General features: G+C 37.9%; 1 protein-coding gene across 7 annotated transcripts in view; it reads right to left on the bottom strand.

Annotated features, from left to right (window-relative positions):
- CEP170 (centrosomal protein 170) overlaps positions 1-23,015 on the bottom strand; it is a 106,695-nt gene that overhangs the window by 70,842 nt on the left and 12,838 nt on the right. For all 7 annotated transcript variants that reach the window (XM_086743953.1, XM_086743954.1, XM_086743955.1 and 4 more), the window contains exons 2-3: positions 12,532-12,677; positions 6,696-6,785 (exon numbers count right to left, since the gene is read on the bottom strand). In XM_086743953.1, the coding sequence (XP_086600079.1) occupies positions 6,696-6,785; positions 12,532-12,636 (195 nt within the window). In that variant the 5' untranslated portion in view covers positions 12,637-12,677. The remainder of the gene's footprint in view (positions 1-6,695; positions 6,786-12,531; positions 12,678-23,015) is intronic.

Here is a 23,015-nt window from a genome sequence, read left to right as displayed (position 1 = left end):
AAAATTCAGTTACTGTACAATAAGTAATACTCTCCTCCTTGAAAACACTGTTGGAAACATAGTTGGAAGAAATTAGACTAGCTTTCAGTGATGTGGAAAAAGATTTATGTATCTGAAAATTTATCCAATTTCACTAGCCGCATCAGTTGGCAGTACAGATTACAAATCCCTCATATTTCAAGGTTCAGATTAAATTTAACAGCGAAAAATACCAAGGAATTTGTGAAAACATGCTGGTATAAACTTCAAGAGATACCCGAGATATATACAATGACTAATTACAGAGGCAACAAGGAGGAAAAATAATACATATTGAAGTCAAAAATTAATCTCAGAGATGAAGTTTGGAAGAGCAGAAAAAAAATTCAACCTCTGTAGGAAAAAAAAAAAAAAAAAAAAAGAGAACATAAATAGGGCTTGAAGTTAGATTATTGAAGATCTACATAAAATTCTAGAAAGTCACGTACATAAAATTCTAAAACAGACACAAAGCCTTCTAAGAATTGGGGAAAAAAAAAAGTTTATTCCTTCATTGGAACTGATCTGCATTTTTAAACACTGATTTACAGTCTTAGGAATGTAGGCTGTCAGCGTCAAGCATACTGCCCAGGTTACTAACATCAGCAAGACTGGAAGTTGCACATGGTGACTTCAGATACCAGAAACCAAGGATGATAACATTCTAAAGTAGGAGCGGGCATCAGGAGCTGAGAGCGTCCTTCTCACAACTTGCCCTTTTGCCATTTGAGGGGATGCTTAAACCTTCAGGTAGAGACTTCTCCCAGAACCTGCCATCTCCCAGTGACAGCTCTCAGTCTGACCCTTTTGCTCATCCCGAGTCATATCACTGCTCTTAGAACTCTCCAAATTAGGCTGAATCTCCAACTGTGAAAGTGAATTGTTTCTTAAACTGAATTTGTTACCTTCAGAGAAAACTCTACATTGTGTCAGTATCTTCTGAATTCACTCAGTGGTAGAGAAATATGAAAGGGTGAAGACTTGATTTGTCTAGCAGAACAGAATATTAAGCTCTTGATTACAAAAACTAGAGAGCAGGCTCCAAAGAAAAAAAAACAAAACAGTAAATGTAACTCTGCATAATATTTAAGACACTTTCAGAGTTACAGATCCTTGAAGAATCTTTCTACAGCGTGAGGTGACAAAAACTTTGCACAGCATCTTGCCTTAAACTATTCCTCAAGGCTCAATTCAAATCTGCATTAAGAAGCTACAATTTACACACAAGTTCCTCTCCCCTACATTCTCCCTTGGCTTTCTTGGTATTTTTCCTCCCCTTTCTGAACTGCAGGACCTTCCTTCTAAGAAACATGATTAATCAAGTACATGTGAAAAGTCTCTTGTTCCTTGGTGTTACTTCCTTCACCTGCTTTTAAAATATAAAATGAAGCCTTAATTTAGGGCAAATTCAAGGCAAATAAAATATTTATGGATCAGCTGGTATAAGACTGTTGCACCATTTTATAAATTATTTATCAGTTGTATATTTTCCCATACCTTAAAAAATTTACAACTTCTTGCTCAGTTTTCTTTTCATAACAACTACATGTTAATACCACAGATAGGAGACTAAATAAGGGTGCCCTTCTGAAACATATTTACTACTGTTTTCTGCCAGTTTTGGGGACTGAGAATATCGCAACCCCACAGGATCATTCTACTTCTAACTTTAGAATTCTACAACAACATGTGCATGTTTCTAAGGAATGCAGCAGCTGAAATATGCCATATTTTAAGCACCTTAAAGTCAGAGGCACATCCCCCCATCTCCCCTTGAATACTTAAGTAAGCCAAGAATCTGAATCTTTGAGTGCTTGCGTTGCTCATCTAAATGTACTATTAAATGAAGTCTGGAAAGACAGAAACAATGTCCTCTCCCAAAACAGTAAAGGGATCTTCTGTTTTATTTTCTTTTTCTAAATGAAAATAAGGTTTATTTCATTATTTTAAAAAATTGCTTACCTACTTCATAGAAAATACCTTCCAGGAGAAATAAGAATTAAAGGTACATCTATTTACTGGTTTGTAAGCATGACATTTTGAGTAGTGTGTAATGTATATTTATTCCACTTAAAGATTGTGAAATTCCAGAGCAAAAGCCCACGTGAAGAATATCTTCAAGGCAGTCTGAATCTTAGGGAATCAACAAAATTTAGGCTGCCTTGGAGACCTCTATGTATACATGTACATATGCATTCTTCTTTGCAGATCAGAGTTACAAAATTCATGCGCATGCAGTATACTCAACACAAAGAAGCCTGAAGGCAGTGTGTGCAGTCTACAGACAGCCTTATGACTGAACTGATAGCATACAACATTCAAGCCTCAGTTGCTTTGCCTGAGTTTTAAAATCCCACCCACAGGCTTTGGGATGCAAGACAAAGCTAGCTTGAAAAAGCTAGTTACTATGTAAATAAGGAATCCTTTTTCCCCTTTAAATCACTCTATACACATTTTTATCTATTCACATGATTTCCAAAGCTTTATTCTTCAAATAGCGAGAGTCAACTCTCTTTAAGCCTTCACAAAGTTTGCTGAGCATTACACAATTCAGTCTTAAAATATCAGTGTGAAATGACTTCACTATCCTATAAATATCCCTGAGAAGAATGTTACTTAACAGGGCCATGGATGTTGGACAATTTCTCTGGTATGTTTTTGTGGTCATAAGTCAAAGAAGAAAATACAGTTGAATTCTGTTGATACTGGTGAAATAACAGATTGTATCTTGGCAACTGTACACATTTTCTTCCCATTTCTTCCCTTTGTATAAAACAGAAGTTAAGCAGGAATGACCAGGAGGAGTCATAATGGATTATTAGAAATAAAACTTTACATCATGCAAATCTGATTGAAATTGACTTTTGCTTTATTTTCAAATAGATGCATGAAGTCCAGAACAAAGACTGCTGTCATCTTTTCACTGAACTAACTGTGAATCAACCATATGGATAACAACATCCAGGTATTATGGCATCAGGTGCAATTACATTTCATCTCAAGAAATTATTTGAAACTCATAAAACTCAAAACAAAAGCCCTATGTATTGCTACTAGCCATCTCCCCTTAAACTCTGAATTATCTCGAGTGGTTAAAGTGCATTACATTGGGAATGGAGCAGTCCTATATACACTAAGAAAAGTATATATCTGTTCTACAAAGAAATGGGACTAACTGGGGATACCCAAAATAAATATTTTCTCTTGATGAAGCAAGCAAAATTAGAACAGGTAGAAGTTGATGAAGCACTAAAAGAGGAACGTGGCTGTTCAGGAGGTAGTTTTCTCAGTGGAAATAGTCACTAGACTAAAAGAATCATTGCCTAGTTAGCAGTTCACTGCATGGTACAGAGGCACTGCATATATTGTTCTGTCACACAATTAAGTATCATGTTACAAAAGCAGGCGTTTCCTCTTTCAACCTGAAACCAGGTAGGTAGAGGCATGCAAGAAAAGCACAGCTGGGAAGAGACAGTAAGGGAAGCATGGTGAAGACAAAGAGCAAGGACTGAACTCCTAAAATTTAATATTCCCAGCCCCAAAAGTGTGGGAAGAAAGAGTTCCTTTGATATCTCTGAATAAACAGCTATACAGCAACTGACAACTCAAACTTGAGAATGAATCAGATCAAGTGAAGCAAATATCTGAAAGGTCTTTATCAGAGGCAAAGAAAACAGTTGAATGAAGGCCTTTTAACACATATTTTAATTAAAGTTTTGTGACAAGGCAATGAAAACATGAAGGTACGCCTATTGACATGCCCGGTCATGAGCGGCATCCCTCAGGGGTCTGTGTTGGGCCCATCCCTGTTCAACATCTTTGTCAGTGACATGGACAGTGGGATAGAGTGCACCCTCAGCAAGTTCACCGATGACACCAAGCTGTGTGGTGCCATCGACATGCTGGAAGGGAGGGATGCCATCCAGAGGGACCTTGACAGGCTGGAGAGGTGGGCCCGTGCCAACCTCATGAAGTTCAACCAGGCCAAGTGCAAGGTCCTGCACCTGGGTCGTGGCAATCCCAGGCACAAATACAGGCTGGGTGGAGAATGGATCAAGATCCCTGAGGAGAAGAACTTGGGAGTGCTGGTGGATGAGAAGCTCAACATGAGCCAGCAGTGCGCCCTTGCAGCCTGAAGGCCAACCACATCCTGGGCTGCATCAAGAGCAGCGTGGCCAGCAGGCTGAAGGAGGTGATTCTGCCCCTCTACTCTGCCCTGGTGAGACCCTACCTGGAGTACTGTGTCCAGTTCTGGAGCCCCCAACATAAGAAGGGGTTGTGATTTTGTTTAGGGGGGGGGGGGGGGGCGGCCTAAGGTGGTAGCTTCTGTAAGAAGCTGATAGAAGTCACTCCCCTTTGTTCAGTGGACTCAGGTGGGCCTAGGTGGACCTGCTGCTGGCCAAGGCCAAGCCGATTGGTAGCAGAATGTTCCATGATAACACCTCTGTGATAATGTATTTAAGAAGGGGAAAACAGAAAAAAAAAGGAGAGAAGACGTGAAGAAGCTGAGCGGGGGCAGAGGTGCAGAGGGGGAGGCGCAGGCCTCACCCTCTGGCCTCTCGCCAGGCGGCCGACTGGGCCCAGCCTGGCTGCAAGAAGTGGAGAGGAGATGAGCTAGATGATGTGAAGAGATTTTGAGAGGCGTCTGCCAGCCTGTTGTGAAGAACTTTTCTTGTGAGAGGAACGGCTGCAGACACCAAGGTCAATTCAGAAGGAGGGGGAGGAGTAATGTTGGCCAAGATTCCCCTGCAGCCTGTGGTGACGACCATGGTGGAGCAGGTTGTCCTCCTGCAGCCCATGGAGGTCCATGGAGGAGCAGAGATCCACTTGGAGCCCGTGAAGGACCCCATACCGGGGGAGGTGGATGCCTGAAGGCGGCTGTGGCTGGGGGAGGGCCTGCTGGGACAGCTGTTCTGGAGAGACTGCACCCTGTGGAAGAGATGACCCAAGCCAGAGCAGTTTCAGGAAGGACTGTGGCGTAGGGGTGGGACCCCACAACGGAGCAGGGGAGGAATGTGAGGAGTTCTTCCCCCGACCATGAAGCAGCGGCGTAAAACAACGTGTGAGCAACCACCATTCCCTCTTCTCCCCTGTGCCACTCAGGGCAGGGAAGGTAGTAGAGATAATGTTAAGCTCGGGAAGAGGGAGGGGTGGATGGAGGTTATCTTGTTCTCTGTCTCATTCTCCTGCCGTTTGTAGTAATAAATGAATAGTTTTCCCCAAGTCAAGCCTGTTTTGACCATAACAGTAACTTTAAGGATTTCTCCCTGTCCTTATCTCAAACCTTGAGCTGTTTTTCCTTATATTATTTCTCCCTATTCTCTTGGAGGGTGGGGGGAGTGAGAGAGAGACTGCGTAGTCTGGTCCCGATTGGGGCTGAACTACGACAGAAGGACATGGACCAGCTGGAGAAGGTCCAGAGGAGGGCCACGAAGATGATCAGAGGGCTGGAGCACCTCTCCTATGAGGACAGGCTGAGAGAGTTGGGGCTGTTCAGCCTGGAGAAGAGGAGGCTCTGGGGAGACCTTATAGCGGTCTTCCAGTACCTCAAAGGGGCCTACAAGAAAGATGGAGAGAGGCTGTTCAGTAGGGCCTGTTGTGACAGGACGAGGGGCAATGGTTTTAAAATAGAGGGGGGTAGATTTAGATTGGATATTAGGAAAAAATTTTTTACAATGAGGGTTGTAGAACACTGGAACAGGTTGCCCAGAGAGGTGGTGGGTGCCCCATCCCTGGAAACATTCAAGGCCAGGTTGGATGAGGCTCTGAGCAACCTGATCTGGCTGGGGATGTCCCTGCTCCTTGCAGGGGGGTTGGACTAGATGACCTTAGAAGGTCCCTTCCAACTCTAACCATTCTATGATTCTATGACTACATAAGTAACAGAATTAGGGAATAAAATCAAATAGCTCAGCAAAAATGACTGTGTGCTGAACCCATTTTTGATCACAGCCTTGAAACTGTGCACTGACTTTCAAAATAGAGGTATATTAAATATTTAAGGAGCAAAGTTCTTGTGTCTACAACTATTCAAAGGCTATAAACCCTTCAAGTCACACCAGTTTCATACAGAGTTGAGATTCTGACTCTTTGGAAGGCTGAGTTAGTTACCTTGAAATACAGAAAAGCTAATAAAGACAGACTAACAGGGTTTTTATTTTGAAATGCACCTCAAGGCCAAACACTAAAACCTAAATCAATGCTAACAGGCAGTAACTTGAGATTTCCTCTTTATCTTCTATTTTTTTTAAAACATTTGACGAAGCTATTCACTCCCAGTAGCCTTCTAAGTATTAATTCAAATAAGCAATCACAGATGAACTCACAATTTTATTCTGTACACATTCATGACACAGTCAAACATTTAAAGTTTATAAAATAACAGCAATAACTAGTGTGCACAAACAGTTCACAAAGAATTGGTTTTCTGTTTTTTTTTTTTTTTCTTTTGACTTTTTTCCTACTGCCAAAGCCCTCGTATTAACAGAACTGCGGTCCTTTAAATAATGTGCAGTGGAAAATCCTCACAAAAACTACATTTTCCTTTTGAAAGTTCCCCCATTTCCAATCTTGCATTAAAAAGATATTAACGTACAATTGTTAAGTCATGCTCCTTGCTCAAACAAACAAATATACAAAAGACTACTGGGAGCTTTCAACTTCTGATGTTAACTTACCCCATTCAAGCTGCCTAAATCCTTCACCAAGTGTTCATCCGTAGAGGCATCATAGTTAAGTACAGCATGTTGCTTGTCCACACTTCGTGACTAAAATATATTTAAAAAATTATATAAAAGAAGGTATTGCAAAAACAGATCAAGATAGCATTAATGGCTATTTCTTAAAGTAGCATGATTATTTTCTGCCTACATAGCACATTTATTCAAATTATATTAAAAAGTCAGCCCCACATATGAAAAAACTCAGTCTCTAACCATACCCAACTCTGGCCCCAGGTGCTCATAGCAGAATCCTAAAATTAATTCAAAAGAATTATTTTCTTAATATTTCCCCAAATGTGATTATAAGTTAGGTCCAGCCATATCATATTCAAAGATTTTTTTTTTTCAGTTCACCATAGTATCACTGATGTTTAATCTAATATCAACTTCACCTTTATTTCTCTCTCTCCCCTTAACTACATGCATCTTTCAGAACATTAATACGATTCTGTGGTATTGTTGTTCTCTCTGAAACACATTGTTTCCTGTCATGCATCAGTAAATTTTCCATTATCTTGCTGGGGATACTTTCCATAGTATACAAGCATTCAAATTGTTTCTCCTCGGTCTCAATTTCCTAAACAAATCAGCTGTAGCCTCCTCTAAATATCCAAGTGCTTCCTGAATTTCTATCCCCATCAGTTCAGTCTCTCTTTATCAGTCCTTTCTTAAGCACTTTATTTATTCAATTAATTCTTTATTTCACATCCAAATGTCAACTCATAGATCAGGAAGAATCCTTTTTACTATTTCCTCTGAGAATACCACCTCCGTAACAGCTAAGTCCCTCTTTTAGCACTTGCCCATGGCCAAGTGTTTGCAGCCTAAGATGCTGACTGCAAGCAAGGAAGAGGTGGAGCTGGATGGATACTTCCTTCACACATTCATGTGGTCAGCACCTTGACATCTAGAAGAGCTCTCAACCAGATGGTGCCCATAGCTCACCTTCCCCAACCGTGCATGCCGGATCTCAGTCTGTTTGTTGGTAATTCTGCTAGTGCAGCGTCCTGATGTGACAGCATAACACCAAATTTCTTACAACGGCATTCTTTCCAGTTTTATGTTTGCATCTTCTATCCTTGCAACTCAACTCATTGTTCAGGACCATACAGCACTGAGAATGGTAAACTTCTGCTCAAGACTTCTGTGCTTATTTCTGTACCAGCACCTGCAGTCTGTCAGGTCTAGGAGTCCCAGGTTATCAGCGCGTTAGCCAGTTCAAAGTATCAGAACATGCAATCACGACTCCCTGAGGAACTGCTTTCTCTTCTCAGAATCCCACGTTTATCATCTTCCTTCTCCATTTCTCAAACTTGCTACTATTACTTTCTTTCCTTCTTTTCAATTTACTTCCTTATTCTTCCTTTCCATGCATCTTTTGACTGCTTCGCTTTCTCCTCAAAGAAGTGAAATCAGTCCTTTTCCGCTTATACTTACCATGTTATTTTTCAACTTTTCATTTGAGCCAATTTGCTCTGCAGTCTTGAGGGGCGTAGTAGAGGGAGTCAGGACATAAAGGGGGAGGGGGAGAATTAAGGAAGACAGACGAATGCGCCACAAGGTCCATGCCAATAAAAGCTGCACTAGTATGCTACCTCAGTTATGGAGTTCTTAATGGTAGATAAAGAGCAACATACCGATATAGTTCATTTTCTACTAAGTAACCTTTCTTCAAGTGAAAACAAGCTATCTAAGTAAAATCAAATATTCTGCTGAGCCTACAATATCAAGAAAAGATTACACTTTTCCACACTCAAGTGATGCAGGAATACAAGCACAATAACTACTTTATCTTTATACAGGTTATGGGAAAAAAAATTCTGAACTTCTTTCAGTTATGTTATTCATATACATTAGTAGTATTAGTAATCAATTATTTTATTATCATTATGTGCTACTTCCTATTAAAAAATAAGTTAAAATTGAAAGGACACCAAAAGATCCTTAATGCTTCATGATATTTTGTCACATCTTCTGAAATGGTAAGAATGATTACTCGAGTCTGTGGCTTTTAGAAAAACACATGAAATTCTGCAGAACTTTAAGGTTCTTCTCAGGCTCAGATTACTTGTGTAACTTGTATATAATTGGGCACATTTTTATTAATTGCAGACGATCTTGACAGGTGCAAAGATTGTGCAAATCTTTCAAATTATATTCTTCCTTCTGATTTGTTATTACAGCCTTCCATTCAAATTTAAGTACTACCAAAATTACTTTTTGTAAGACTGTGGTGCCCTGGTTGGCAGCTAAGTACCACAAAGATGCTCTCTCACTCACTCACTCCCAGGGAGCAGGACAGGGGGTAGAACAGGAAGAGCAAAAGCAAGAAAACTTAAGGGTCAAGTTAAAGATAGTTTAATCAGCGAAGGAAAGAGGAAGAAAGAAGAAATAAAACAAATCAAGTGATGCAAAGGCAATCACTCACCACCTCCCATAAGCAGATCAATGCCCAGCCAGTCTTTGAGCAGTGGTTACCTTCCCCAAAGCCTCCTCCCTCAGTTTTTATTGCCGAGCATGACATTATACAGTATGGAATACCCCTTTAGTCAGTTTGGGTCAGCTGTCCTGGCTGTGTTCCCTCTCAACTTCTTCTGCACCCCCTTAGTCACACGTGTGTATGAGGAGCAGAGTGAGAAAAACAGAATGCCTTGAAACTCTGCACGCACTGTTCAGCAACAGCTAAAATTCTGGTGTGTTATCAAGACTGTTTTGGTCACAAATCCAAGACATCGTATCATAAGGACTTCTACAAAGAAAATTCACTCCAACTCAGCCAGACCTAGTAGAAAGAGTTACAGATGACCACAGACATAACAAAAATCATAGAATAACTGTGTTAAGAGCTTTATGAATATAAAGAAGAAAACCTCACCCTCAGTTAAAATAAATTTGTAAATGGCATTATTTTAGACAAAAACTCTTTCATCCAAACTAGACTACTAAGAAAGCTTTCAGAATACAGAAAATAGGAGTATTCTTCTTTGGAAAAATTTGATACTATGAATAATGTAATTTTTTTACCTTTGAGATGATTTCCCCACCAAGATTCAAAAACCTTTCTAAATATAATGGTGAAAAAAGGGGAAAAATGTGGTATTTATCCACAAGCAGAGTGATACATTGGAGCAGCTAACTAAATACAAAGACTGCACACTATGTTTGAGCGCACTTACAAAATAATACATTTAAAGCAAATCTGTATTCCCAGACATGAAGAACATGTTCTTCCTAGAAGAACAGTGGTTAGGTACAGATCTGAGGTCTAGTTCTAGCAAGCATGCAACAGAGCTGAAATGCTTTTTAATAAGGCTTTTATAACATGTTTTCTGTCAAGAGATTGTGAATAAAAGCATTAAATTCTGCTTTCTTTATCATGCATTGTCCACATGCTTTGCAGTTAGAGAACAACCAAGATGTCATGAGTGGAAAGGAAGGCCCTACACAAAGAGCTATACATACAGAACAAGAACACATTATTAGCTTCTCTTTTGGTGGGTTCCTCCCTCTCCAGCAGTATGTGGTGTTAGTTATGCTGGCATGTAGACCTAACATAACAGCAGGCTGAAGAGAATATTCTTGAAAATCACCAGGCCTCTTGATTCCTTTTACTACCTTTGAAGTCAACGCACAACAAACAACATCTGTAAGTGTCTGGAGTCTATTCACAGTATTAATCAAAGAGGCAGCTACTTTTGAAAGTGATGATGACCAAAGTTTTGTAACACAAAATAATAAATGCTTGAGTATTCAGCTGCACTCTAAAAGCTAATCAACCACAAACACGAGATGGCATAGGGGAGAGAAGGAAGAAAAGACTCCCTTATTCAGAGACAACAACCTATTGCAACAAGCTAGCAGTAAAATATAAACGTTTTTGGATTATAATCTTCCGGACAGGAACCAACAGTGTGTGGGGTTTGTTTATTTTTTTTTGTTTTGGGTGTTGGGGTTTTTTTTGTGTGTGTTTGTTGTTTTACTTGGCGTTTCTTTAATACTTCCCTCATAAATTACCAAGGCATCATACTTCCTGTCTTTAAAGAGAAATTAATTAAGAAATTAATTTCTTACAGGAGAAAGTATTTCCATCACCAGTAAAACCTCTGGATGCCTTCTGAGGTTGAGAGCCAAATGTCTAGTTTACTAGAGATACTTCATTCTGAGTAACAGGCACTTCATTTGCAAGTGAGATTCTAATTTGGCCACTAATGTCTACATACACAACTCTTGGGAATAAAAAAAAAATCCAAAATAAAATATTTTATTGAATGGTAGAACGGGTTGATAGTATTAGTTTTGAAGTTCAATCTTCCTAAGAGCTCTGCAATTAACAAGGACAAGAATTCAAGAAGAAATTGAAGGCTACACAGAGAGTGGATCAAGAGCAGCCCTGAGGAGAAGGACTTGGGGGTACTGGTGAATGAGAAGCTCAACATGATCAGGCAATGCGCCCTCACAGCCCAGGCAGCCAACCACATCCTGGGCTGCATCAAGAGGAGTATGGCCAGCAGGTCGAGGGAGGTATTCTCCCCCTCTGCTCCACTCTCGTAAGACCCCACCTGGAGTGCGGTGTCCAGCTCTGGAGCCCCCAACATAAGAAGGATGTGGACTTGCTGGAGCTAGTCCAGAGGAGGGCCATGAAGATCAAAGGGCTGAAGCACCTCCACTATGAAGAAAAGCTGAGAGAGTTGGGGCTGTTCAGCCCGAAGAAGAGAAGACTCCAGGGAGACCTTATAGCAGCCCTCCAGTACCTAAAGGGGGCTTATAAGAAAGAAGGGCAGAAACTCATTAGTAGGGCCTGTTGTGATAGAACAAGGGGCAATGGTTTTAAAATAGAAGGAGGTAGATTCAGACCGGACACAAGGAAAAGATTTTTTACAATGAGGGTGGTAGAACACTGGAACAGGTTGCCCAAAGAGGTGGTAGATGCCCCATCCCTGGAAACATTCAAGGCCAGGTTGGACGGGGCTCTGAGCAACCTGATCTGGTTGGAGATGTCCCTGCTCCTTGCAGTGGGGTTGGACTAGATGACCTTTAAAGGTCCCTTCCAACCCAGACTGTTCTATGATTCTGTGACTCTGATTCTAAATTCCCAAAATATTGCCATTAACCATTCAAAAATACATATAGTAAAAGAAGCAGCTCAGAGGACTACAGCTTTGGTAAGGGAAAGTACATGCAATATGGCTACGTGACAACACAGTTACACATCCCTAAGAGCTCTGCACACTGATTCTCAAAGTTGAGGAAGCCACTGAAATATCAAACTATTTTGACTAAGACTTCTATTTTTACAGTTCCACTGAAACCATCGCTGAGTCATTCAACTTCCTCAGAGACAGAGAAATGCTCTTCCCTACTCATTTCATTTGCCTTTGTACGAGACCAGGATATGAAGATAGTTACATCAAATCATGTGACTAAATTAGATTACACACTGCAGAAAAAAGAAAGCTCTTTTCAAAACAGCATTCAGTGCACTTAGCATTATCACATTTTATGGAGCACAGTCTACATACTTTATTGATCATATTACAAAATTTATTTTATCTCCTATTCTTGCATTCTATATGTGATTTATATGAAGAACATGTGATCCTCTGTACTTTGACAGTAACTGTATGATCAATGGCAATACATCTAAAGTAACTTTTTCTATGAACACAAAATAGTAATAATAATTAAAAAACGCTCCCCCAATATCTGGGAATTTAATTTCCAAAAGGAAAATAAAACTGGTGCATTAAGTTCACAATTTGAGCAGCTGCACATGGAAAGTTGATGAAATTACCTGTAACATCAGCTCACAGTCATCTCTTCCAACAAAAATCATTTCTCGTGGCAGCCTATGGCGGGTGCCTCCACTGCTCACCAAAAACCAGGATGTTAAGCTCATTTTCTGCTTAGTTGATAAATCCTTGGCAAAGCTACGTCATCCTGCAGCAAGAAAGAAAGAGAGACAGAGAAATTCATTTTAGTTATTTTTAGCTACAGTTCCTGCTCAGCAAACACTGTGAGCAGAATACATAAAGCCTCTGAAAATTCGGCATTCTCAATAGCATGTACTGAATCCAGCAATCACAGGAAGTGACAGGCTCCAGAACTACATAGTCTGAGGCTTTGCTTCATGTAGCTAGGCAAATTTAATCTGAGGTAAGCTTCTTCAAAATGAAGAGCAGCTAGTTAATGCCAAAGTTGCGCGTCAAATTGTCAAGAAGCTTTTAACATTTGACCACTTATTATCAAGGTAATTGCTACATTAATGCTTCACTATTACAACTCATAAACAACATGGCAAACCTTCACAAAATACAGCAAGTAACTTGCATGTGTCATTGCATTTCCCTGCAAAAGAAAACTACTTCATTTGGTTTTAAGCTCAGGTCTGTACAGCACCAAGTGAAAGTTTAAGGTAAAGGAAGTTTTGCTTCTTATTTAACTGTAGATTTTTCTCAATAAAACTTATATTTTTGAAATTTAACACTGTACATTTAGAACTGTAAAAAAAATCAGAGCAAGAATAATCATTTAGAAATTATTTATAGGCAAGAAAACCAAAAGCAGTATTCCTACAAAAGTTTATCTTAATTTTCCAATAAACAACATGATTTACTACATACTTAGGCAGAAAAAAAACAACCCATAGCTACTTAAAATGTCATAAAATACAAAAGAAAATAAGACTTGGAAACTAGATAAAATCTTTTATGGACAACTTCTTCACGTAATATGGTCTACTTGAAACTGGACAAAAGTAGGATTAAAAGCACTCTCCACAGTAATTCAATGGTTGATACTTGGAAAAGCCTTTACGTTGTATTTCAAACCTCTTTTTAAGAAAAAGCAAGCTAAAACAATAATTTAATTCATTCGTTACCACTCTGTATTCACTAAAAGAGAAGCTAAAGAAAATAAAAAGCAACCAGTCTGCTTCCTCCTAGTACCAAATAGCTCACATTTCTCTTCTCTTTTATTTATATGTCATTTAGTGAAATTATGCAAGGGTAGCAAATGTACTGTAAGAAGACATAAGCCTGTAGTGGACTTGAGCATAATCTGCACAAGAAGAATATAGCAAAGTTCTCAATATCAAGACTAACATGTAAGCTCTGAGCAAAACAACGCCAGCACTGCCCAATTAGATAAACTACAATCAAGGACAGACACTGCATATCATGAAAGCTTATGAAGAGGACTGAGTTACGTAAAAACTACATCTGAAAACAATAAAATAGACATTTACGAAACAGTAAGTAAGAAGCAGATACCATGACAAGTGCTAAAATGAACCCACAGAGCTATCAATCCAGTTTAAAAAAATTAATGTAATTAAAATGGATTAAATTAGAAAAAGATTTAATGTGTTAAATGTTTACTTAGAAAAGTAAATATGTATTGCAACACTGTTAAATATAGTGATAACAGTGTCTTATACAGTGATACCTACAATAGGATTATCTTTCCACAGCTGTACCACAAAACATTCTTGCAATGAAACCTATGTCCACTTAATGTTCCCTAACTCATTAGAAGTGACACAGCATCTCTATTATACTTTATTCATAGAAAATACGAAGATTACAATTACATCTACAAATAACTTGCTGAAATCAAATTCAAATGATCTAGTTACCAGATAAACATTTTGAGAGTTAAAAGAGCTTATTCAGCACCTTTGAAGGAAATTAACATTTATATTTTTATTTAATCTAGTTTAAAACTAGAAGATAAATTGGGTCAATCAAATGACATTTTTCCATTCCTTTTAAGAAAGGAAAAGGAAGTATCAAAAATGGCCAGCCTAGGTTCCAGCTAGTAAATTAAATGAATGTTTTACACCAAGCATACTGTTCAATATCAAATACCCTCATTCAGTTTACATTTTACTGCCTTTTAAAACTCCCATCTGCTTATCATAACATGATTTAGACCATTTGGCCATCCTGCTCTAATTGGAAATTCTTATGAAAAACTCAAAGAGGATATAGACTTTTAGAAAAGATTCCTAGTCAAATTTTATGTTTTAGTTTACATAGGTAGGCTGTCAATAAAGGAGAAAAGCTATTTTTATTTACAAATCAGACAAGTAGGTCAACAACTAGAGCTAGGAAAAAATCCAAAACCCCAAACCTCCCACAAATGACAAAGCCTGACAACAAACAGATTAAATTAAGCTATCTGAAATAATTTTTAAAAATGTATTATACAGAACAGTCATTGCTACACAGCTTGGCAGCACATTTGTAGTTAAAAGCCCATCACCATTTCTATCGAACTTAATAACGTTGTTCTTTCCAAACAGTGCTGTCTCAACTGTGACAAATCATCAACCTAGATACATATTTTATTTTCAAGTATTCTTTAGAATAAACCAATGCCTTTGATCAAAGCTATGCTGAAATTCTGCATAGAAAAACCGGCTGAAAACAGGATACAGTAGCAACAGTTACTTAATATCAGAACAAAAATATGCACTAGAAATTTCATATAAACTGCAGTTTATGAACAATTACATTGCACCCCAAAAACTTCATGAAAGTTAACAGTATTTTTAATACACTGCTGTGTTAAGCACTCTGGCTGTAGTATTCTGAACAACATACGCATGAAAGATTGTTCAATTAAATTACTGTCTAACAGGGGCAAAATCATCAGAAGAAGTGGCTCTTAACACAGGGTAAATTTAGGTCATGATTATTCTTGCAATGAAATGTTATGGATACTAGAAGGTTACACTAGGTTCAAAAAGCAATAAGTATTCATGAAAGAAAAATTATCACGCCTGTTAAATACAATGAACCCACTTATAGCGCAGAAACCGCATGCAATGTGCATTTCAAGAGATGGGACCATGCTCTAGTGAGGTTTCCCTTACTATCGTCCTACTTAATAAACTCTCTACCTTACCTAGTCTTTGTTAATACGGAACAGGACACTGGACCAGATGGACCCATCTTACTCCATTACAGACCACACTTTTTAGACTAAATACTTACCAAAAATATTATTATTTCTACCCTAGAAAAATGAATTGTAAATGCTTTATTGAAGCACTTCGGTTTATTTGTCTTTCCCAATATGGCAGTATTGTACTGTAATCTTTAAAGAAACTAGTAAACATTTCATCATTAAGACTTGATAATTCAAAGCAATACCTCAATCTAGACACCTTGAAGTCAGTTGCTGAGACATCTATTGCAAGTCCAAAATACTTCCTTGTCTGCAGAAGAAATAGCATTTGATGGTGAAGAACTATGAATTTCAAAATGCAATAAGAATGAACACATGGGTAATAAGTCATTTGAAACAGATGATGCAACAATAGGAAATTGGCTGCATTATCCCTGTAAATATAATTCAGTCCTAAAAGCCCTGCGTTATGCAGCCAAAAGATGGGTGTAACCAATTTCAAGTATGCCTAGAAAAACGCTGCCAAGATTATAGTTTTGATACAGTAATGTTATTGTAAGCAAAAATCCTTCATAATCTCACATTCGAGCAATCTACAGTCTACATTCCTACAGAGAAACTAAAAGCTATGCTTAAAGACTGAAAATAGTATAATTTTAATGGTACACAATTAGCATATTACTGTGCAACAAATTTTATTTACAAATATTTTTAAAACACATTAAAAAAAAAAAACAAATCTGCAGCAAGCTGAGACACAGTATTTACCAAGTTGCAAGCCCTGTGTTGCCCATTATTTGCCTTATAAGTTCCTGCTTCTAGCTACTAAAGTTTTTGCTAAAATTAAGTTTACCTTCTCATAGAATTGCCTAGTCTATTTGAGGAAGCTTCAGAAGAAACAACTCAGTATTTCCAAAACAAGGTTAGAGGAAAATACCTTTAAAATAATTCTAAGTAGTACCTCATACATGCAAATTGGTAACTGAAATGTGACAGGGGGCCTTAGTATTCGTTTGTACCTTTTACTATTGCTCTTGTGCAAATCTACCCAAATGCAAACAAGCAATAGGCTTTTGAAAACTTTCCATGTGTATATTAGCTCAACAAGTACACAGATAAATTATCTCTATGCATCTGTCCACACAAAGCATGCTCCACAATTTGCTTTCACTACCCACATTTAATGCTATAGTGCCAGTCAGAGCCAAAAATAGGGCATCTTTCCCCAGTACTCTCAATTCATCCACCGTTGCTGGTAGAGAACTAACATGAAGGTAGAGAACACCAGGAGAGAACACCACCACACCCTGACAAGACTCTTGAGCTGGAGCTAAGCAACTCTGGAATGAGGAATCAAGGAAGGCAAACATCAGGTGTAAGCTATGACAAGGGAGAAATCAGAGAGCACTAATGGAACTAGTAATGATTGGAGAAGAAAGACCTGAAGTTGAAGCTGATTCCCAAGCCACAAAGAAATGCTGTCAGCAAACAATAACCACTGGAAAAGTGCCCACCACAACTGCTTTATTGATTAGCCAATGTAATTAAGGATACTGGCACCAGCAGATTTATTTTTGACTGAAATGGAGAAATCTATGCTACAGAAAGAAAAGAGCAAAGTGAAGGTAATTCCAGCCTTGAGAAGATTACTATATAATTGACATTAAAAAGTAATCCCTAAAGGTAATTGATTTAAATCTAGGAAGTTAAAAGTAGAAAACAGCACAATATTGTCTACTGTGTAAAACACTGAAGTTGGGCGGTATCACAAGCAGTGTTCCATGTGCAGTCATAATTAACCTGCTTACATACATGCATTAGAAAATAACCTTTAACTACATCACCACATAACATTTTAACCAGGACTCTATCTTACTCAGGTTAAAACAAAATCTTAACAGTTAATCGGTATTTTTTCTTCTCCTCTCCTCATCAATTGATTATCCTGTGCCTTATTTATTGCACATCACTAAAAACCTTTTGTGAATTATTAACTTTCTGCTGACTTTATCTGCCATGCTCATCACAACAGCATGAGAAATTCATTAACACTTACAGTAAAATCTCCACAAATATCTCTATAAAGGGTTTATTGTAAATGGGGAACTGTAGAGAGCACTTTTTACGCTAAAGTATCCTAATCTTGAGTATTTAAGTTGCAAAACCATCAGCAATTCATTTTAAAGTACCTAGTTTTAGACCATTTGAGCACCTGTAGTGATGGGTAATTTATTTCTGTTACAACACTGAATCTCTAATTCCTTTGCAAGTAAGGCTAAGGCCACATGTAGAGTGGCTGGAAAATTAAGACCACTTTTACAAAGTATGGTTGATGGCTCATTTGCCACTGTAGGGACAAGAAAGTAATCCATATTCTAGGGTAGTTTCTAAATGTTTTAGTCATGAAACTATCATTGGTGCTTTTATAATTCCCTGCTTCTTTTACTACTCACATGGCTGTCATCCCGGAAAGGGAGACAGAGGGGCCCACAGACAACAGCCTCCCGGCTGAAACTATTCTCATCAATTCTTAGGGCTAGTCCACAAGCTGAATTTGTTAATAAAGCTGGTATCTTGTGCAGGGAAGGAAAGGGAAAAAAAAACAAACCAAACCAAAACAAAAAGAGCCATGCATGCCTGAAGAACCTTTCAATGGGAACTGGAATTCAAGCTCCATTAGCCATCCTTCATGCCACAGTAGTGTGCAATGTTGCTCCTCAAAACCCTTAAGCAAATAAATATCCATCTAAATTAAAGTGGTTTAGGCTAATGATCAATAAAAATATTTCTTGAAGAATTTATGGACCTTCTGAATTCACAGTGTACTTCACTAGAGGAAGCAATAAAACTTCAAGGTTTTGGTCACTGCTTGCCAAGCAATGTGGGATACAGCTATAAAAGTTTAGCACAGTGAAAAGACACTACCCAAGTAATGCTTTGGCCAAGTCAAGTTGGATCAAGTTGTCAAGTGACAATACTTTCCACTTTGAGGCTTTGGTTAGTGTGACAACAATACTCATAAAGGTTAATCAAAATATACCCTTAAAAGGCTGTAAAAAATAAACAAATGGAAGCATAAATAAGGTAAACTACACTTAAAGACAACATTGAAACTCTTCATCAACATCCCCCAGATTCATTCTGCTTCTGAACTATTTGACCTGTTCCACCTTAGCTCAAATATCCAAATTTGGCCACAATTTCTTGAAAAAAATAGATTAGAAAAAATATACAGAAGCCTTATACTATGTCCAAAATATGTAATTTTCAGTGTCCATTGAAAGATGTAGCCATGACTAAATTCTACAGAACAAGGGAAGCACTGAGAGCAGGGAAACCCTCTTAACCACTACCCTGCAAAATTGTTCTCTTCTTTTTGCCCCTATTCCTTTGGACTCTTTTTTTTTTCTTTTTTTTTTTTCTCTCCCTCTTTTTTTTTTTTTTTTTACTTAGAGATGGAGGATCAAAGAAGGCCAAACAAAAGTATGCAAACTTCTTTGAATCTTAGTCTACAAAATCATGTGCGCCTTTTGTTTACAGACAGAGAAAATCGTTCACTTGCAGCATCTGCTAGATCAAGTATTTTAAAAAATATTTTTAAAATTATTTTAAGCTTAAAAGAAGAAAAAATAAAAAATAGAAATGAAAACCAGAGCAAGAAAACGCCCTTATAAAGCATTAGGAGATCAAGCTGAGTCATGCCTCCCCCCTTTTTATTAGTACACATACAACACAGGTAGATATGTACATTACCTCTACTACCTATCATAAAAGACTATAACTAAGCCAACAAGAGTTAGAGTTCTACCAAATAAATAAAGCAATAGCAATGTATTTCTCAGAGGGTGTCTGGCTAGAAGAGAAAGGAAGAGGAAGAAAAACCAATCAACCAAAAAACCCGCAGGGCAGAGGTGAGAAGATGTAGAGCCACACCTTCCGCTTTACAGTGATGAAGCTGCAGGGTACAGCCTGCCACCCCATCGCTCTGTCCTAGGGTCAGATTATCACAGCAGACTCCTCTTTGTGAGAAGTATTTCTTCCCTATATTTTAATTATAAAGAAGCATGAAAGCCTTCTATCTGGGAATGTTACTAAGGGGGGGAGAGAGAGACACTCCTGCACTCAGAGAGTTTGAGATAGCTACAGAAGGGACCCAGATACTCTTCTTGCCCTACAGATCACCCCACGTGTCTGACGGAGTAAGGATGAGAAAGCAGCTCAGGAGGCTGTTGCCCTCTGTCAGACAGCAGATCTGTCCTGTATTCTGTAATGTGGCTACAGCTGTGGGGCTGCACAAGCATCCCCTTCCTCCGATCCAGGTCAGAATTAGATCTATGTCTATTTTATTGCTGTGACAGACAGGAATAGCTGTCAGAACAGCAACTGAAATAAACCTCTTTTTCTGCCAACAGCGCAGCTGCACTGAAAGTTGCTTGGGGTTCTGATTTTGAGAGACAATGACTTAAGAGACCAAATCGTACTCTGTTTTCGATGTAATAATGACAAAAAAAAAAAAAGCCTGAGATCTTTTCCTTTACTATTACATCAATATCAACATGCAAATAAATGTACAAAAATAAGCCTTACCTGATGGCTATCAATCATTTGAGTATCACAGTACACAAAACAGTATTATTTGCATGAATAAACAATCAGGATGTCTACAAGAAATACGAAGTCCAACATCAAGACTTTCTACCAAGTTTAAGAAAGCTCACACAATTGAAACCAAATAATCTCCCACTTAAAGCATCTAAGAAAGGGAACTTAAATTTTACAGAAACTTTGAAGGCAGTCATACCTCAAGTCACTTTTCAAAACAAAACAAAAACCCAAACAAACAAAAAACAAACTGACAAAACCATCACAAAAATCAACCAAAAGACCCCCCCAACCAACCAAAAAAAAAAAAAAAAACCACCAAAACAAAAAAAAAACAAACCACCAAACAAAAGAGGTATTGAGAAGCTACCAAGGAAAAAAAAACCCCAAACATTACAATTCCTAGTAGATGCTATGAAACCCAATTGCATTAAGAACAGCAGATTGAAATAAAGACTTTAGCAACCTGACAAAAAAATAAAATACTGGATTATCTTTACAGAGAACACTGGTAAATACGCAAATTTTTAAAAGACTAGTTAGAAAACTTTGCACGAGACTAGTACTGTACAACTGTATATGGGAATAGTCTTACACAGCAGTCATAAGCCTTCTAATGCATATATTATTGTTATAATAATAAGGGGTACCTGAAGATTAATTTTTTTTAACATTTTAAGGTATTCTCAGTTCAAACATCAGATTTCAAACTGCTAAAAGCATACTCAGTTATTAGCCACTAGGATAAAGCCATTAAGACTTCAAATAAATGATTCTATTTTATGCTTTGATAACAAACAATAAGGATATTTTGCATTTATTAAAGAAAACAGACAGCTCATTTTGTATTCCCAATCTTTACATTCATAAGCAAAAAAAAATAATTTCTCATGAACGTTCCTCTTTGCAGCCTTCCTACACTGAAAGGTAACACTTTTCAAAAGCTGCTTTCAATGAACAGTTAAAATAAAGGGTAATGACTCCTTATAAGAGCAGCTTAACTGATGATCAAACAAGCAAGTGTTCATCTTTTGTCCACTGTTCTCATTCAGATTAAGGAGCTACATAAAGAAAAATATTTTCAAGTTTTCCTGTTTCACCGAGGTCAAACAAGGTCATGAAAAGAGAGAATAGTATACCCAGTATGCCAATAAATTCGTACATCTGATAAGTAGCCTTTGGAAATGATGGTGGCAAGCAGGACAAAGAAACCACAACCAAATTGTCTTTGGGAAAAAAGCTTCCTGTAATGAAAGCTACAGAAATACTTCCTTCTCCCCCACTCCATATCAGACTACATTATCAGACTATACTATTGCCAAGATAAGCAAACAGGAAAACAAATACATACATACAAATCAGGCATTGCATTCAGGCAGAATGTAATCTTAAAGGAGCCAAGTCCTCCTCCTCCACTTCCTATTCTCACTGCCTCCATCACGGCACATTCCAAGTAATTTTGTAGGCTGTGTCTGACAAGGAGGTTTTATTTGCATTGGCCAAGTACTGACCACAGCCCTGAGCACTACTGAAAAGACAAACACCACTTTGCAAATAAAGTTGGACCTCTCAACCTCCCAAGGGTGGTGATTTCACTTTCCCCAAAATTGTGAAATATATGGGGTTTATTCCATGTCCCAAGATACTTAGTAAGATTAAATTACATTCAATGCAACACAAATTTTTTCTTCTTTAATATAGGGAATTATTTACTTTGGGGGTATGAAGAGAAATACACTCTCCAAAGAAAAACATGTATTTAAATAATTTTAACATCTATCTTCCAGTTTCCAATTCAATTTTACTTCTTGACACAATGCATAAGTACACAGAACATGAAAGCAGAAGTGATAGAGGACAATTCTTGAAATCAATGTTACTGATCTCCACACTGATTCATAGTATTACAAATATATAACTTGAAAAAGATATTGAATTATTATTCTTTCGTACATCTCCACTGTAACATGAAAAACATATTTATCATTCCAAGGCAGGCTCCATACAAAGTACTTGAGAGATTCTACCCTCTCCCTTATGGAATGCTTTGGAGCTTTTAAAAATTATTCTCAACAGCCAAATCCACAGATGTATTTTTCTTGGAAATACACAAAGTTGTTTGTTCCAAGATGAGTAACACAGGCCCTACATGAAGGGAAAAAAAAAAAGCTGGATGTACTTATTCTACAAAACAATCAAAGGCTCAAAATTTTGCCTTAAAGTTATAAGTAATGTTTGCTCTAAGCAATCTTCACTGTCTGAAGACAAGGAGAGTGTGTGTGCATGCACAAGCGTAACAAAAGCTCACTGATTCTGCATCATAACTATGCTGTGCTACATGGATATTCTACAAAGTATTTAACATCACAACAAGCTTAAAACTAAAATTCTTTAAAATTTAGCATGATAGCTGTGATGGGAAAAGAGCAGTTTTCTTCATGTTCAGTATTTTCCAATCTCAGACAAAAACATGGGACTTGATTTTTAAGACTTTTTCCTGATGGGGAGTCCTCTTTCTGGCTATTCATATAAAAATAAAGTACAGCAAGGCTTAAAATACCTTATATTTTAATTATTTGTTCAGTTCTTTACTCACAGCCCAAACCATTCAATAAAAATCTAGTCTTGCAATTTGGAGAATAGCATTTCTTTAATGTCTGTGTCCTCACCTCTCTCCTTCCCATGAAATGAAACTGAAAGGTAACAAACACAATACAAACACTTTCTCAATGTGTGATCACGTGAAAAAAGCTGTCAAAAAGA

The sequence above is a fragment of the Chlamydotis macqueenii genome, chromosome 3 (assembly GCF_036417535.1).
Source record: "Chlamydotis macqueenii isolate bChlMac1 chromosome 3, bChlMac1.mat, whole genome shotgun sequence".
NCBI lineage: Eukaryota > Metazoa > Chordata > Aves > Otidiformes > Otididae > Chlamydotis > Chlamydotis macqueenii.
Note: the sequence above shows the minus strand (reverse complement) of the source record. Positions and strands in the feature narration are given on the sequence as shown.